Source organism: Zingiber officinale, chromosome 7A, assembly GCF_018446385.1.
Source record: "Zingiber officinale cultivar Zhangliang chromosome 7A, Zo_v1.1, whole genome shotgun sequence".
Taxonomy (NCBI): Eukaryota; Viridiplantae; Streptophyta; class Magnoliopsida; order Zingiberales; family Zingiberaceae; genus Zingiber; species Zingiber officinale.
In genome coordinates, this window is record NC_055998.1 from 141986739 (window position 1) to 142000988 (window position 14250).

At 39.0% G+C, this 14250-nt stretch overlaps 3 protein-coding genes, 1 long non-coding RNA gene and 1 other non-coding gene across 6 annotated transcripts; 4 read left to right on the plus strand and 1 right to left on the minus strand.

The window, feature by feature from the left end:
* Positions 1–4457: 4457 nt before the first annotated feature.
* Positions 4458–8686, plus strand: LOC122003021 (glutamate receptor 3.4-like). 2 transcript variants are annotated; one of them, XM_042558448.1, is made up of 7 exons: positions 4458–4577; positions 4660–4945; positions 5019–6319; positions 6410–6687; positions 7076–7107; positions 7192–7598; positions 7980–8686. In XM_042558448.1, the coding sequence occupies exons 2-7, from the start codon at positions 4669–4671 to the stop codon at positions 8436–8438; spliced, it is 2754 nt and encodes a 917-aa protein (XP_042414382.1). In that variant the 5' UTR covers positions 4458–4577; positions 4660–4668; the 3' UTR covers positions 8439–8686. The 2 variants fall into 2 exon arrangements, with proteins under 2 accessions (XP_042414382.1, XP_042414383.1); XM_042558449.1 differs by lacking the exons at positions 4458–4577; positions 7980–8686 and having other exon boundaries at positions 4635–4945; positions 7192–7374; positions 7464–7598.
* Positions 6522–9143, minus strand: LOC122003022. The gene is made up of 4 exons (XR_006117761.1): positions 9059–9143; positions 7435–7546; positions 7062–7356; positions 6522–6659 (listed from the first exon to the last, which is right to left on the minus strand). It is a non-coding gene; the product is annotated as an uncharacterized LOC122003022 (long non-coding RNA).
* Positions 9144–9376: 233 nt separating this feature from the next.
* On the plus strand, positions 9377–11262 carry LOC122003023 (ubiquitin-60S ribosomal protein L40). The gene is made up of 5 exons (XM_042558450.1): positions 9377–9537; positions 9630–9716; positions 9801–9903; positions 10843–10909; positions 11000–11262. The coding sequence occupies exons 1-5, from the start codon at positions 9435–9437 to the stop codon at positions 11024–11026; spliced, it is 387 nt and encodes a 128-aa protein (XP_042414384.1). The 5' UTR covers positions 9377–9434; the 3' UTR covers positions 11027–11262.
* LOC122003291 lies at positions 10535–10630 on the plus strand. The gene has a single exon (XR_006117929.1). It is a non-coding gene; the product is annotated as a small nucleolar RNA Z266 (small nucleolar RNA).
* A 1677-nt stretch (positions 11263–12939) lies between the features above and the next one.
* Positions 12940–14228, plus strand: LOC122003025 (peroxidase 3-like). The gene is made up of 4 exons (XM_042558452.1): positions 12940–13140; positions 13210–13401; positions 13487–13649; positions 13810–14228. The coding sequence occupies exons 1-4, from the start codon at positions 12940–12942 to the stop codon at positions 14226–14228; spliced, it is 975 nt and encodes a 324-aa protein (XP_042414386.1).
* Positions 14229–14250: the final 22 nt, after the last annotated feature.

The window sequence follows — 14250 nt, forward strand, 5'->3', positions numbered from 1 at the left end:
TTAGAAGTGAAAATCCGATGATAATTGTTGTGGTTGAAGGATGTTCACATATTTCTATAATGGTGTAATGTTATCTATTTTAAGACTACGTTCTCATGATTTTATTCTTGGCCTCTCTTCAAAAGACCTCATGTCAATGGAGATATCTACGTCCTTTTATACTTATAATCTTTACTAAATCTTTTTAATATGAGACTTTGATTAAATCCTAATAATCGACCTAGGTTCTCATGACTTTACTTTTAGGCTCTTTTCAAAAGACCTCATGTCAACGGAAATATTTATATCCTTTTAAACTCATAATTTTACCAAATCTTCAATGTGGACTTAATTTGATTGAATCCTAACAATCTTCCCCTCAAATGAAATACCATAATTACTCTCATGGTCCGGACTACCGCTAGCATTTTGTCACTCTTGACCTGCTTCAGGCCTCTCCCGAACATCCGGTCACCCCGACCTACTTCGGGCCTTCAAGGCCACCCCACACATTGCATCTGATATGAATTATGACTTTGATACCATTTGTTGTGATCGAAGGATGTTCACATATCTCCACAATGACATGATATTGTCTATTTTGGGCCTAGACCCTCATGGCTTTGCTTTTGGACCCTCTCCAAAAGATCTCATACCAATGAAGATATTTTACATCCTATTAAACTCATGATCTTTATTAAATATTTTCAATGTGAGACTTTGATTAAAATCATAATAAAATTCTATTATATAAAATCATAATAAAATTATGTTACATATAATTAAAATCGTAACAGAATTTTATTACGAAAAATTTTAACAGATTTTTCTTTCATAACATCTCTCGCATTAACATTTATTCAAATATGAATCACCCATCAACAATAATGATCAACTATGTGGCAAAAAGATGAAATCACTCATCCCCAGCGCCCCCATCGCATCCGACCCCAGACCATCATGAGAGAGGTAAATTACGACAGCCGAGAGGACAAGTGGTGGTGCAATAATGATCAATCATGGTGGCAAAAAGGCAAATACATTCACCCCAGTGCCCCCGCCAATCCGTCCCAGGGCCAACACGGAGGAACAATAATGATCAACCATGACAGTACGGGTGATCGTCTAACTTGTGCGTGCTTGCTTGTTTACGCTTCAGGCGAGATTATTGTTGGCAAAGCTGCACCCATCAGCAATATACAATTCTGCCCACGAGATCGTTACGTTCCAGGCAGCGATATCATATTCACTGACGATGTCAGCCTTCAAGTTTTCTGCAAGCATAGCCAGAGATTGGCAGTTCAGTCGCGAGGAGATAGCTCATGCATCCATCATTCTTACTCAACCACTCTAGTTTGTGAGGATGGAAGCATCCCTCCTATCCGATTAACTCGGGAAGCACAGATGACTCTCGACACAATGACATAGCCAGGGTTGGGTTTACCTGGCTCTAGTCCAGTGTAGCGTAGTAGTCGAATAATTTTTAGATTTATATATTGGGACCGAATCCAATAATCCATTAATTTTTAAGCTTCCATCCCAGTTAAACCCAGCAACCCATTAATTTTTAGGCTTCCATCCTAGTGAAACCCAGTAACCCAATAATTTTTAGCTTATATATTCAGTTCAAATCTAGCTGTCTAGTAATTTTTATACTTATATATTCAGCTCAAATTCAAAAAGAGTTTTCTTTTGTTTGTCGTTCAACGCATCGAGAAGTAGCAAATCATAGAAAGCACAGTCATAAAACAACATTAGCCCAAGATAGTTGAAGATCCTGACTACACCATTGTCGTAAATTTTTTATACCCTCTAAGCATCTCAAACTATCAATTCATGGTACTTCTTGTTTACGTAGGTTTCTTCTCAGACTTGCAGGCATCTCGCTTTAGTTATTACAAAAAGCACCTCGAACTATCAAATTTTGTTTCTAAGCACGCGATAATTATGACAAAATATTTAAATGCAAGCAGTCTTTGACATGAATTCATGGTTTGCAGATGATAAGAATTGAAAAGCACAAATTTTTATTCAAAAAATAATTTGATCAATTCAATTGAAGTAAATCTTGATGTTCTTAATTAGGTTATTAAGTGTTCTTGCAAAATAATGATTTTCAACATCAAGAATTAGAATTCGATTCTATTTTTTTTGTTATTCAATTCCTTGTGCTATGAGAATCCTCAAAGTCAAAAGAAACAAAAATACGATTATAAAAAAAGTATGTCCGGCATGTTTTGTACTATAAATATATATAATCTTTAAAATCTTTATTCTAAAGTAAAAAAGTTATTCTAAATCTTTAAAATCATTAAAATTTTGAAAATTTTTGTATAATTGTTCTATTAGTTTGGGTTTTTTTTTATTTCACCTCTAACATAAAACAATCTATTTGAATCTCCATTTAGCTTCATCTAAACTTCATTCAATCACATAAAAAAGAACGGGCATCTTTATTTCATAAACAAAAACAATAAGCATCACTGTGATCACATCATCCAAATCAAATTGTGAAACTTTTTCAAAATATTTTTCTATTTGATTTGATTTTTTTTTTAAAAAATAGCATGGAGTTGAAATTGAAACACGCAAATCTTCTCTTGTCCATTAAACATGCATCATTTAGCAAAATGGTGATCGCTTTCTTGTCTAATCCAATGGCATGCTATTCTTCTCCTTCTCCTCTTTTACACCCATTAAAGGAGAATATATACTTGAAAATAACTATAAATTCCCCATCAAGTCTAAATATTCTCTAGTTTTGTTTCACACTTCTCACATGTTTAGACGAGCACAACCGCATTGTGGAGTTAAAGATAGTTTTCAAAGCTAGCCTCTATCGGCGGTGATGGGGTGATTAGGAGGGGTTCCACTCTGCTGTCACGGTGGAGGTCAAAGTCAAGATGGTCATTGAGTGAACGATGTTGGCCAATTAGGTGAGGCATATTCCGACCAAGGATTAAACATCGGCCCACCACCTTCAACATAAGGAGTAATCAAACCGGCACTCAAGGGATACGCAGAAGCCGAGTCAAGCGACTCCTCCGCTCAACCTAGCAGCAGACTCGACATTAGACGTGCACGCGGACAGTGAACTACTCGCCGAGCGGCTATCCCGCTCGGTCCCACAGTGGACGACACTTGGACAGTGAACTTTCAGCCGAGCGGCTATCCCACTCGGCGTGACAGTAGACAGCGCAGGGATAGCAAAATTTCAGCCGAGCGACCATTCCGCTCGGCCGAGCAACAGACACATCAGGATATCTTTTGACATCCTTTTGGGAGCTAATGCCGCTGACAAGCGGCATGGTCACACAGAAGATCGTACGACGGAAGCTTCCACTATCACTTCAGAGATATGCTCGGTCCGTTAAGGTGCTATGTCAGGGATACTTTATTGATACATCTTTTCAGGGAAAGCTTTGAGATGTGTGCTCACCTTGGAAAACGTGAACGCGCACTTCCGAGGCTCTATATAAAGGGGAGTCCAAGCATTGACGGAGGTATGCTTTACACGCGATTTCTACTGTTACGCTACAGCTCTCATTGCTTCTTCTCGTTTCTTCTTGCTTCGTCAGAGACTGACTTGAACGTCGGAGGGTCATCACCGGGACCCCTTCCCTGGCTCGGCACTGACGCTACTTGTGTTGCAAGCGAGAGCGAAGTCCACACCACATGAGATCAGCAGGAGCGCCACATCCCCAACATCCATCTCATCAACTTTCGGACAGGATCAAGCGGTGCTAACTAGTCAAGACTTGATATTTAGCTTGGTACGAGCAAACTAAGAATGTGGAACTCAACTAGCAACAATATGATTATGGTCGACAAGTGAACACTAAAGAACCAACAATCGCGCAAAAGAATTTTGAGCCTTCAATACAAAGGTGGTAAAATAGACAAGTATACACAAACATGTATCGAATTGTAGAATTTTCTTTTATGCCTTTTCCCAAAATCCTCCTCTAGGTACAACAAAAGAATACCATCAGTATCACTTCCAAAGTCACCATCGTATATGTGGATCTCTATCGCCTAATGTTTATCAGTAGCGATAAATTGACCTCAGTTCATCAAATCAACCACCTTCTACAACAAAACATTCAAATGAATGCTCATTAAACTGTTTCAGTAAAATTTCCACAAAACCTTTTCTGTCAAAGACTTGCACTGGTTCGTTCAAGTTGGACTCCATCGAGCCCATTCTCGCATGAGTTTTCCTTCATAAGCGAACCAATTCTGATCTCTAATTTATCCCAATAACACTAACAACAAAAACACAGTGTCATAGTGTCGCCCATAATTTGATTAAATAGTGCTCAGAGTCCAATCCAATCCAAATTATGTGGTTGACAGACTTCTCTCCAACTTAATGCAATCCACACAACCAAACACTTGTGTGTTGTCCAATTAATTGACATAACAAAGAAAAACAATCTTCTTCTTGAAGCTCAGACTACTTCTTTCCTTCTTTGCCAAGCTTATAAAGGTGATTCTGATTCTCTGATGCAGTGCAGCATATAACAGAGCAAGCAGGCATTGAATTCTTTACTTCAGACTTTGGTCTCACAACATTAACTCTCTCCCAATCAAACCAGGTTTCATGGCCTCTAATAAAGTTCTCTTTTTTTTTCTATCATTACCGATCATACCTAACTATTTGCATTGAACTTTGTGCAGCAAGGAAGTATGGGCTTGGCTCCCCCACTACTGGTTGCTTGGTTCTACTTCATGCTTGGGTTAAATGGAACAATGGCACAGACTGCTGCTGCTGCCGATTCCAAGCCAAGTGAGGTCAACATTGGTGCTCTGTTCACTTTCAATTCCATCATTGGAAGAGCTGCAATGCCTGCAATTGATCAAGCTGTGGAGGATGTCAATAGGGACTCAACAATCCTTGCAGGGATCACACTCAATGTCATCAAACAAGATACTAATTGCAGTGGCTTTGTCGGCACAGTGGAAGGTAAACTAATGATGAATAGCTATGTTTGTGAGCTTCACAATTGATGTTCTTATTCAATTGAATCTCCTTGCAGCCTTGCAACTGATGGAGAAGAATGTGATCGCGGTTGTTGGGCCGCAGTCCTCTGGCATCGGCCATGTCATCTCCCATGTTGTCAATGAGCTTCACGTCCCGTTGGTGTCGTTTGCCGCCACCGACCCAACCCTCTCCCCCCTGGAGTACCCATACTTCATCCGTGCCACCCACAGCGATGCCTTCCAGATGAACGCCGTTGCTGACCTTGTTGAACACTTCGGGTGGCGTGAGGTGACGGCCATCTTTGTCGATGATGACTATGGCCGCGGCGGCATCACTGCCCTCGGCGATGCGCTTGCCAAAAAGCGATCCAAGATCGGGTACAAGGCTAGCTTCCCGCCACACGCGGACTCCACTGTGATCAACAACCTCCTGGTCCAGGTCAACCTGATGGAGTCTCGGGTCTATGTGGTCCATGTCAACCCAGACTCTGGTCTAAACGTGCTCTCCCTTGCCAAGGACCTTGGCATGATGGCCGCTGGCTATGTATGGATTGCTACAGATTGGCTTTCTTCGAAATTGGACTCAATTAGTGGCATTGATTCCAGCACACTGAGCCTTGTCGAAGGAGTCATCATGCTCCGGCAGCACACAATACAACCTGATCCAAGGAAAAGATTTCTTATCAGTTATGGTCGATATGCTTATGACTCAATCTGGTTAACAGCTCGAGCCATCAATCAATTTCTGAATTCAGGCGGAACAATCAATTTTACAGATGACCGTAACTTGCACGATGAGAAGGGAAGCACTCTTCGCCTTTCGACACTCAAAGTCTTCACCGGCGGCGAGCAGTTGCTTCGGCAGCTACTAGTCACCAACTTTACCGGCTTGATCGGTCGGATCGAGTTTGATTCGGACCGCAACTTGGTTGAGCCAGCTTATGACATCCTTAATGTAGGAGGAACAGGGTCACGGCTGATCGGGTATTGGTCAAACTACTCTAGGCTATCAGTTGTTGCTCCTGAGATTCTGTACAAGCAGCAACAGAATTTCTCCAATGATGGCACACAGAAACTCTATGCTGTGGTGTGGCCCGGCCAGATCACAACACAGCCCCGTGGGTGGGTGTTCCCCAACAATGGCAAGCCTTTGAGAATTGGTGTGCCCAACAAAGTTAGCTTCAAAGAGTTCATTACCAACAATTCAGACCCTGACAATCTAAGTGGGTTCTGCATTGATGTATTTAATGCTGCGATTAAACAGCTGCCGTACCCGGTTCCATGCAAGTTCATCCTGATAGGAGATGGTTCCAAGAATCCAAACTATGACGAGATTGTCAGAATGGTTGCTAGAAATGTGAGAGTTTTTTTAAAGTTTTGAATCTTGTAACTCCCCTTTTGTTTTGCTCCATCAGTGGCATGGTTTCTGATCACTCTCTATTTTTAGGAACTTGATGCCGTGGTGGGGGATATGGCCATTGTGAGGAACAGGACAAGACTTGTGGATTTCACACAGCCATATGCTGAATCAGGACTTGTAATAGTCACCCGGGTTAGGGAGGAGAGCTCGAGTGCTTGGGCTTTCATGAAGCCATTCACAGCTGAAATGTGGTGTGTCACGGGAGCTTTCTTCTTGGTTGTAGGGGCTGTTGTTTGGATTCTTGAACATCGACTCAACCCTGAGTTCCGAGGGAAACCTAGAAGACAGATAGCAACAATGTTCTGGTAAGTGTCATTAATTTGCACAAGAATCAACACATCTAATGCAACAATACTAGTTCAAAAAATTGACACATCTAGTGATACACTATCTGTTTGAGCCATTTATATACATTTTTTTAGCTAGTTGAAGGTCATCTCTCATAAGTTCATCACATAGGAGTTCAACTATTGTTAATGTTTTTATATTGCTATTCAATATCTGTGCTGACTGACCATGTATATGATAAAATTTATCAGCTACTCAGTAAAAGAACTTTCGAAAGATCTGACATAGAGCACAGTCCACTTATAAAAAGCATGTTTCATTGTTTCATACAAAGTTCTGTTAGCTATTTCTTTAAGGTAATTGCATGGTATATGAGACAACTTATACTGACCTGTACACTTGCAGGTTTAGCTTTTCAACAATGTTTTTTGCCCACAGTAAGTGATCTTTCCATTTGATAGCCCACAATTGATTCGTCCATCTTTGAGATTTAGTTCATTTTATGTCTGGAAATTGTTCAGGAGAGAACACAGTTAGTACACTGGGCCGCTTTGTGCTGATAGTGTGGATGTTTGTAGTCCTGATCATCACTTCAAGCTACACAGCAAGCTTGACATCCATCCTGACTGTTCAACAGCTTTCATCAGGGATCACAGGGCTTGATAGCTTGCTCTCGACCTCTGAACCTATCGGCTACCAGGAAGGTAAGTTTTCAAGAAACTATATGATAGAAGATCTCAATATTGCTGAGTCCAGGCTTGTACCTTTGAACTCCCCCGAACAATATGCTAAGGCACTCGAGCTTGGACCAAAGGGTGGAGGTGTTGCAGCCATAGTCGATGAGGTTCTATACATTGACGTGTTCTTGTCCACCTACTGCCAGTTCAGGATAGTGGGCCAAGAATTCACAAAAAATGGATGGGGATTTGTAAGTTCCTCGATTGAATAATGCATGCATTGCTACCTTTAGCCTCAAAATAAATCATTCATAGAAATTTCTTATTCATCAGTACCTAAGCACAAGTTTCTAGAGTTCACATTAATCCAATGACAAAATACATCTCATAAGAACTTTTGACAATTCAAAGACCAGGATGCTTCTTTAATGAGGAGAACAAATAGTATTAGCAAATAATGAAACTATACAAATCTTATATTTTAGACACTTTTTGAATGTTACTCAATTTCCAGTCCTATTTTTCTTTTCTTTTCTTCTAGAAAATAGCATCTCAATTCCATTGACTTTTCTATCTGCTGATATAATTAGTGTTGTCAATTTTAATACGGTAACACACTTCCTGCTTCATAGGCTTTCCAAAGAGACTCTCCTCTTGCAGTTGATATGTCTACCGCAATTCTATCATTGTCTGAAGATGGTGAACTCCAGAAAATCCATGATAAATGGTTATCGCATGGTGGATGTGCTTATGGAGGTTCTGACATAGAAGCGAACCGTCTAAGTCTCAGTAGTTTCTGGGGTCTCTTCCTAATATGTGGTATTGTTTGTGGTCTTGCCCTTGTTCTATTCTGCATAAAATTGTGCTACCAGTATGCCAGGTACAGAAGCACAGAAGTTGAAATTATCAAAGAAGAGACAAGTGCAACAAACCATCGAAATCTCGGCAGGTTAAAGAGCTTTAAGCATTTGATTCAGTTTGCCGATATGAAGGAAGAAGAGCTTGAGTTAACGATCAAGAAGAATCTGAGTGACAAACAACTTAAAGGTTCATTTCCTTCAGATGGTGGCCATTCATTATCACTTGCGTAAAAGCCAACAATCCAATCAAGCATTCTTAAGCTTTTATTTGTAGTAGCCAATTGTTCAACAAAAGCAATATTCTTAGAGGAGAATAAGCTATCTGCAAAAGGGAATTCAAGCATTCACAGAATGTGAGCGCCCTATGTTCAGCAATCTCTCATGTTTTGGGGGGAAAGTATGTGTTATATAAACCAAATGCGATCAATATTTCCTGTCAAAATAATGAAATGTAAGTGATACTAAAGATTTCTGCCCAATTCACTCACTGGATGAATATTTTTTTTTCAAACTTCCAATGGATGATTCAAACAGAAAAGTAGTAGGCTAATCTGTTGAAGGTGATGGTTCGGGTGCCGATGCGTAACCAACGTCGATCCTCGCCATTATCACATAAGAACTACCGACGAATGGGAAATGTGGATCAAGCAGATGAAATAACTGAACAAAAAGATGTTTTTATTTTTCATTTAAAATTCCTCGATCAATCAGAATGAAACAACAAAAAAAAATGCAAATACTTCTAAACGAAAGAGGATTTGGAAACTTTTGTTCTGCTACTATCTAATCGATCTCACTAGAAAAGTAATCGCATTGAAACCCATGGAAGAGCAAAGACTGCAGATTTCTACCTCGACGATCTCCACGCGCGTCGGAAAGAATCCGGAACGAGGGATTTGAGGTTAAGAAGGTTCAGAACGCACCGAGGAAGAACACAAAAAGAATTGAATAATTTTATTTATTTATAGCCAATTTTGTACGGGTTTGGATATCTTTCAACTTGAATCCGCACCCGTTTATTTTTTGGGCCAGGGAGCCGTGGGCCAATCGAACCGGGTTAAAGAAAACCGAATCGGACGCTATCCGGCCTGTAAAGGGTAATTTAGTCAGTTCGTAAATAAGTTACTAGGTGGAAACCCTAGCGAGCCCCACTAAGAACACTATAAAACGCTCGAAGGTTAGGGCTTTTGTTGGCGGCGGCGAAGGCGATCGTGGAAAGCCGGCGCGATGCAGATCTTCGTGAAGACCCTTACGGGCAAGACCATCACTTTAGAGGTCGAGAGCAGCGACACCATCGACAATGTCAAGGCCAAGATCCAAGACAAGGAAGGTGTTCATCTCTGGATCCGTCTGCTTGACTTACTCGATCCATTTCGATAGTTGTTTTCCCTTTTTGCGTTGCTCATTTTCTCGTGATTCTAGGGATCCCGCCGGACCAGCAGAGGCTGATCTTTGCTGGTAAGCAGCTCGAGGACGGGCGGACCCTCGCTGACTACAACATCCAGAAAGGTTCGCGTTTTATGATTTTTTACTTGGATTTGCGTACTTTTTTCGTAATACGACGAGTTATATGGGTGGTTTTCTGGGTTTTAGAGTCTACACTGCATCTTGTACTGAGGCTGAGGGGTGGAATCATTGAGCCTTCTCTCATGGCACTTGCTAGGAAGTACAACCAAGAGAAGATGATCTGCAGAAAGTAAGCTTGCAATTTCCTCAATTTACTGTTTTGTTTAAACGTTTGATTTTCTTTTTCGTGCCTTGGTTCGCTTGATTGTGTCTATGAGCCTGTGTGATTCCATATTGGTTTAACGTGAATTTCGATTGAAGTTGTTTTGGATGGAACTATGGATTAAATCCTCCAAGCCTTATCGTGCAGTAGAGGTTGCCATAGGGCCAAAGATTGATACGCCTTTACTTTATCAGCTGCCTTGAATTTTTTTCGCAGTTGATTTTCACAGGTGTAACATGCAAAACATTAAGTCCGAATACTTTACATGCATTTTGTAGTAAATGCACTTGTTAGGGCCCTATATATGTGTATTCTGTAGTTCTTTTTAGATTATATTTTGATAACGTTTCTATCAAATGTTGAAGATCTATCCATACATTAGATGTTTATAAAAGAGAAACCATCTAGATTTCTTTGAAAAGTTGATTCTTTCTAAGAAAGAACAGGGCTATTAAATTGGCCAAGATTGTTCAGTTTGGTCAGATTGAAGACATTGTAGGTTCTGATTGCAAACATAAGCAAAGTTAAAATATGGTTTTTCATTTGATTTACCTCAATTGTATGTTCTATATGGCAAATATTGAAACTAAACAATGGTAATTGGCAGGGGTGATGAATCAATTAGATGTGCTAAGGAACACTTTTTCTAATGAGCTGAACTTTTGAGGCATATTAATATTCTGACCTGCCAAATGCCAATTGGCTCTAGTCATATACAAACTATGAAATTTTAAAAACTTCTATGTTTTCCTCATTTTGGTGATTCCTTGAAGTACTGTAATTTGCTGATTGCAGTATAGATTTTATTGGAATCGATATTCTGCAAGTTTCTTTCTTCAGTCACTACATGAAATTACTTAAATTTATTCTATATTCAGTAACCAAACCATCGGTTCATCTCATCAGGTGTTATGCACGTCTGCATCCAAGGGCAGTCAATTGCCGGAAAAAGAAGTGTGGCCACAGCAATCAGGCAATTTTTATTTATGTTTCTGTTATTTTGAATTTGTCGATCAGAATGCTTCGATATTTAAGCTATTTCCTACTGTTTCTCAATTTGCAGTTGAGGCCAAAGAAGAAGATCAAGTAAACTACTTGGTTGATTTTTATCTGGATCCAAGAGGCTTTAGTAGAACACCTGCAATATATTGGATTTTGGCTGTTCTGTAGTAGACAAGTAGCAATACTCAGAGGATCTTAAATCTTAATGACTTGTTGGATGTTTCCTCAAATATTTCTTTTCACTGTTTTTTGTATTTTTCTAAATGAGATTTGACTGCTTCAGTAATGATAATTTTATGCTCGAGTGTTGCTATTTGATCATAAGGTCTATAGTGGCTTACAATTCATGTTAAGTACCAACTTTGCTTGCCATTGAAAATTGTTTAATTTTAGATTTTGTTCTTCAAAATAGAGTTTGAAAATTGAAAGACTTAAGTACATGTTTATTATTAGCTTTTTTGTAAAAAAAAAAATAAGTACATGTTTGAAGTGAATGGTATAAAAAACAATTAAAGATATAAATATTTGGCAACTCTTTTTCTATCCACACTATTAAGAGGGTATTTTCTTTTAAAATTTATCAAAAATACCTCATTTTTTATTTCATACTCAATAAGTTTTTGGGTTTTCGGCTGATCTAACTATAGAAATATAAATTGGGGAGGTGGGATGCTATGTTAAGCTTTTTTTTAAAAAAAAATAAAGTGTTAAGATTTTACTCAATTAATTTTGAAAATAGACAAAATATACTTGGATAAATTCGAACCATAATACACTCAAAAATCAAATTTTATCTGATTAACAATTAATCCAAATAAATTCGTCATGTGATCTAATCATTTAATCATTTAACAATTGGATATAAATTTATCCTATAATTTACCTTTATATAATATAGAGATGAGTTGTGAGTCATACATGGACGTAGATAATCTATCATTTATCAAATAAATTCCAATATAATTTATACATACTCAATGAATTTTAATCTTAGTTGCTCTTTTAATTACCATATGTAAGAATCAATTTACCCTCGAAGTTATGGTATAGTGGAAGGATGTTAAGTTATCACTTAAGTATCTATGTATTTATAAAGATTTTTCTTCTAAATGGACGTGCAATTACTGAATGTTGAGTTTCTAGGTTGTATGGCATGAGCGTTTCTCAATTTATCATGATGACCGATAGAAAATTTTCATAAGATCGAACCAGATCATCCCAGATTCACTGTTATCTTGTTCAACATTTTATTTTCTAAGAATGAATTTAGTGTTATTCAATGAAAATGAAAAGAAACTCCATGCATTCATTTATACATGTTTTACCCTCTTTGAAGAGAAAATGGATCAAATAACTTTGGGGCAACTGTACAACGGTTGGTTAGATCCTTTAAATGGTTATCCAGAATATCTAATATTTGAATCTTAACTACGGAACACTGCATAGATTTTTCTCCAAGGACGACGAATCTAAGAAACTTGGTCGTTTGAATGAGTCTTTTCTAGTACTTTTCGATTTATCCTGGTGGTTAATAGAAAATTTTTGTAAGATTGAATCAATCACTTCTAGAATTAGTTGGTTCGAGGAATCGGATACCATGATTAAAAAAACAAAGAAAACAAAAGGATCAGATACTTTTCCGTCCACGCACACAACAGTTCATCCTTTATAAAAGAAAAATATACCAATTTTCTCTTCAACTACGTGAAACAACATTCTTAAACAATGATTAGAATTAGCATGATCAAAGGATCACTGCAATCTTTTAATGTTCATCTATCCATTTTAATCTCAAACCAAATTTCTTTCTGCAAAGATTCTTGTATAATTTCATTGCCTTTGGAAAGATAGAACATATGCTCACCTCTTTTAGCTTATTAAAGAGTATAAAGCTTCCTCCAAGTCTACAGTTTGGTATAACTTGGAGACCATTATATTTGATGCTGCCAAACCAGTTCCATCATATGACAGTTTTGTTTTGCCTCTGCAACAACAAGGAACATGAGATTTTCAGTTTCTGCGATACCGATAATTTTAGGCCTCCTGAGCTGTGTTCAAGCCGATTTAGAGATCGGTTTCTATGCCAATAGTTGCCCGCGAGCTGAGATGATGATCCTAGACTTTGTTAGGGAGCACATCTCCAATGCACCCTCTTTGGCTGCCTCTCTTCTCCGAATGCACTTCCATGACTGCTTTGTCAGGGTATCAACTCACCTCTTTCGACAAGTTGTTGTTTTGCTTTCGATGAACATGTCTTGATTGCTTTTATAGGGTTGTGATGGCTCTATCCTCATCAATTCAACTAGAAAGAACAAAGCGGAGAAGGCAGCAATCCCGAACGAAACACTTCGTGGATTTGACTTCATTGATCGGGTGAAGAGCTCGGTCGAAGAAGAATGCCCAGGAATCGTATCGTGTGCTGACATTCTTGCATTGGTTGCTCGAGATGCTGTTGGAATCATAGTAAGTCTATGTGATACATCATATTGAGACTTTGAATGAAAAAAGAGTGCTAGAAGTTTTAATGAGACAACTTATTTGATGATAGGGAGGACCATTTTGGAGAGTTCCTACCGGCCGTCGTGATGGCCTAGTATCAAAGTTCTCAGAAGCATCGTCGGAGATTCCATCCCCGACATCGAATTTCAGCACATTGCTGAGTTCTTTTAACAAAAAAGGACTAGATGTTACAGACCTTGTTCTACTATCTGGTGAGTTGCAAGTATGGCAAAATATGTGAAGCATTCTTTCGGTTACCAACAAATTACCCTGATGTTCAAGTGCAGCAAAGTTTGACAAAGTAGTTGTTGGCTAATAACCGAAAAACACATCGAACAATTGAACTTACAAGTCATTTTGTTGGTGCTTCAGGAGCCCACACGATCGGAATTGCTCATTGCCAATCGATCCACGATCGGCTTTACAACTTCTCTGGCAAAGGTGAGCAAGATCCTTCCATGGACAGCCTCTACGCTATGAACCTGAAGCAGAACAAATGCAAGTCGTCAAATGACAACACAACAATCATCGAAATGGATCCAGGAAGTTTCCGAACATTTGATGTCGGGTACTACCGGAATGTACTGAAGCGAAGAGGCCTTTTTGGATCGGACGCAGCTCTGATGACTAGTGAGGCAGCCCGAGAAGCCATTACGAGTCTCGTGGAAGGCCCCCTGGTGAGGTTCTTCAGCCAGTTCGCATTGTCAATGGAGAGGATGGGCAGCATACAAGTGAAGACCGGTTCTTCAGGTGAAATTAGAAAGAATTGTGCCGTCGTAAACGGTTCTTAAGAAATCAATGCTGTGAAAAAAG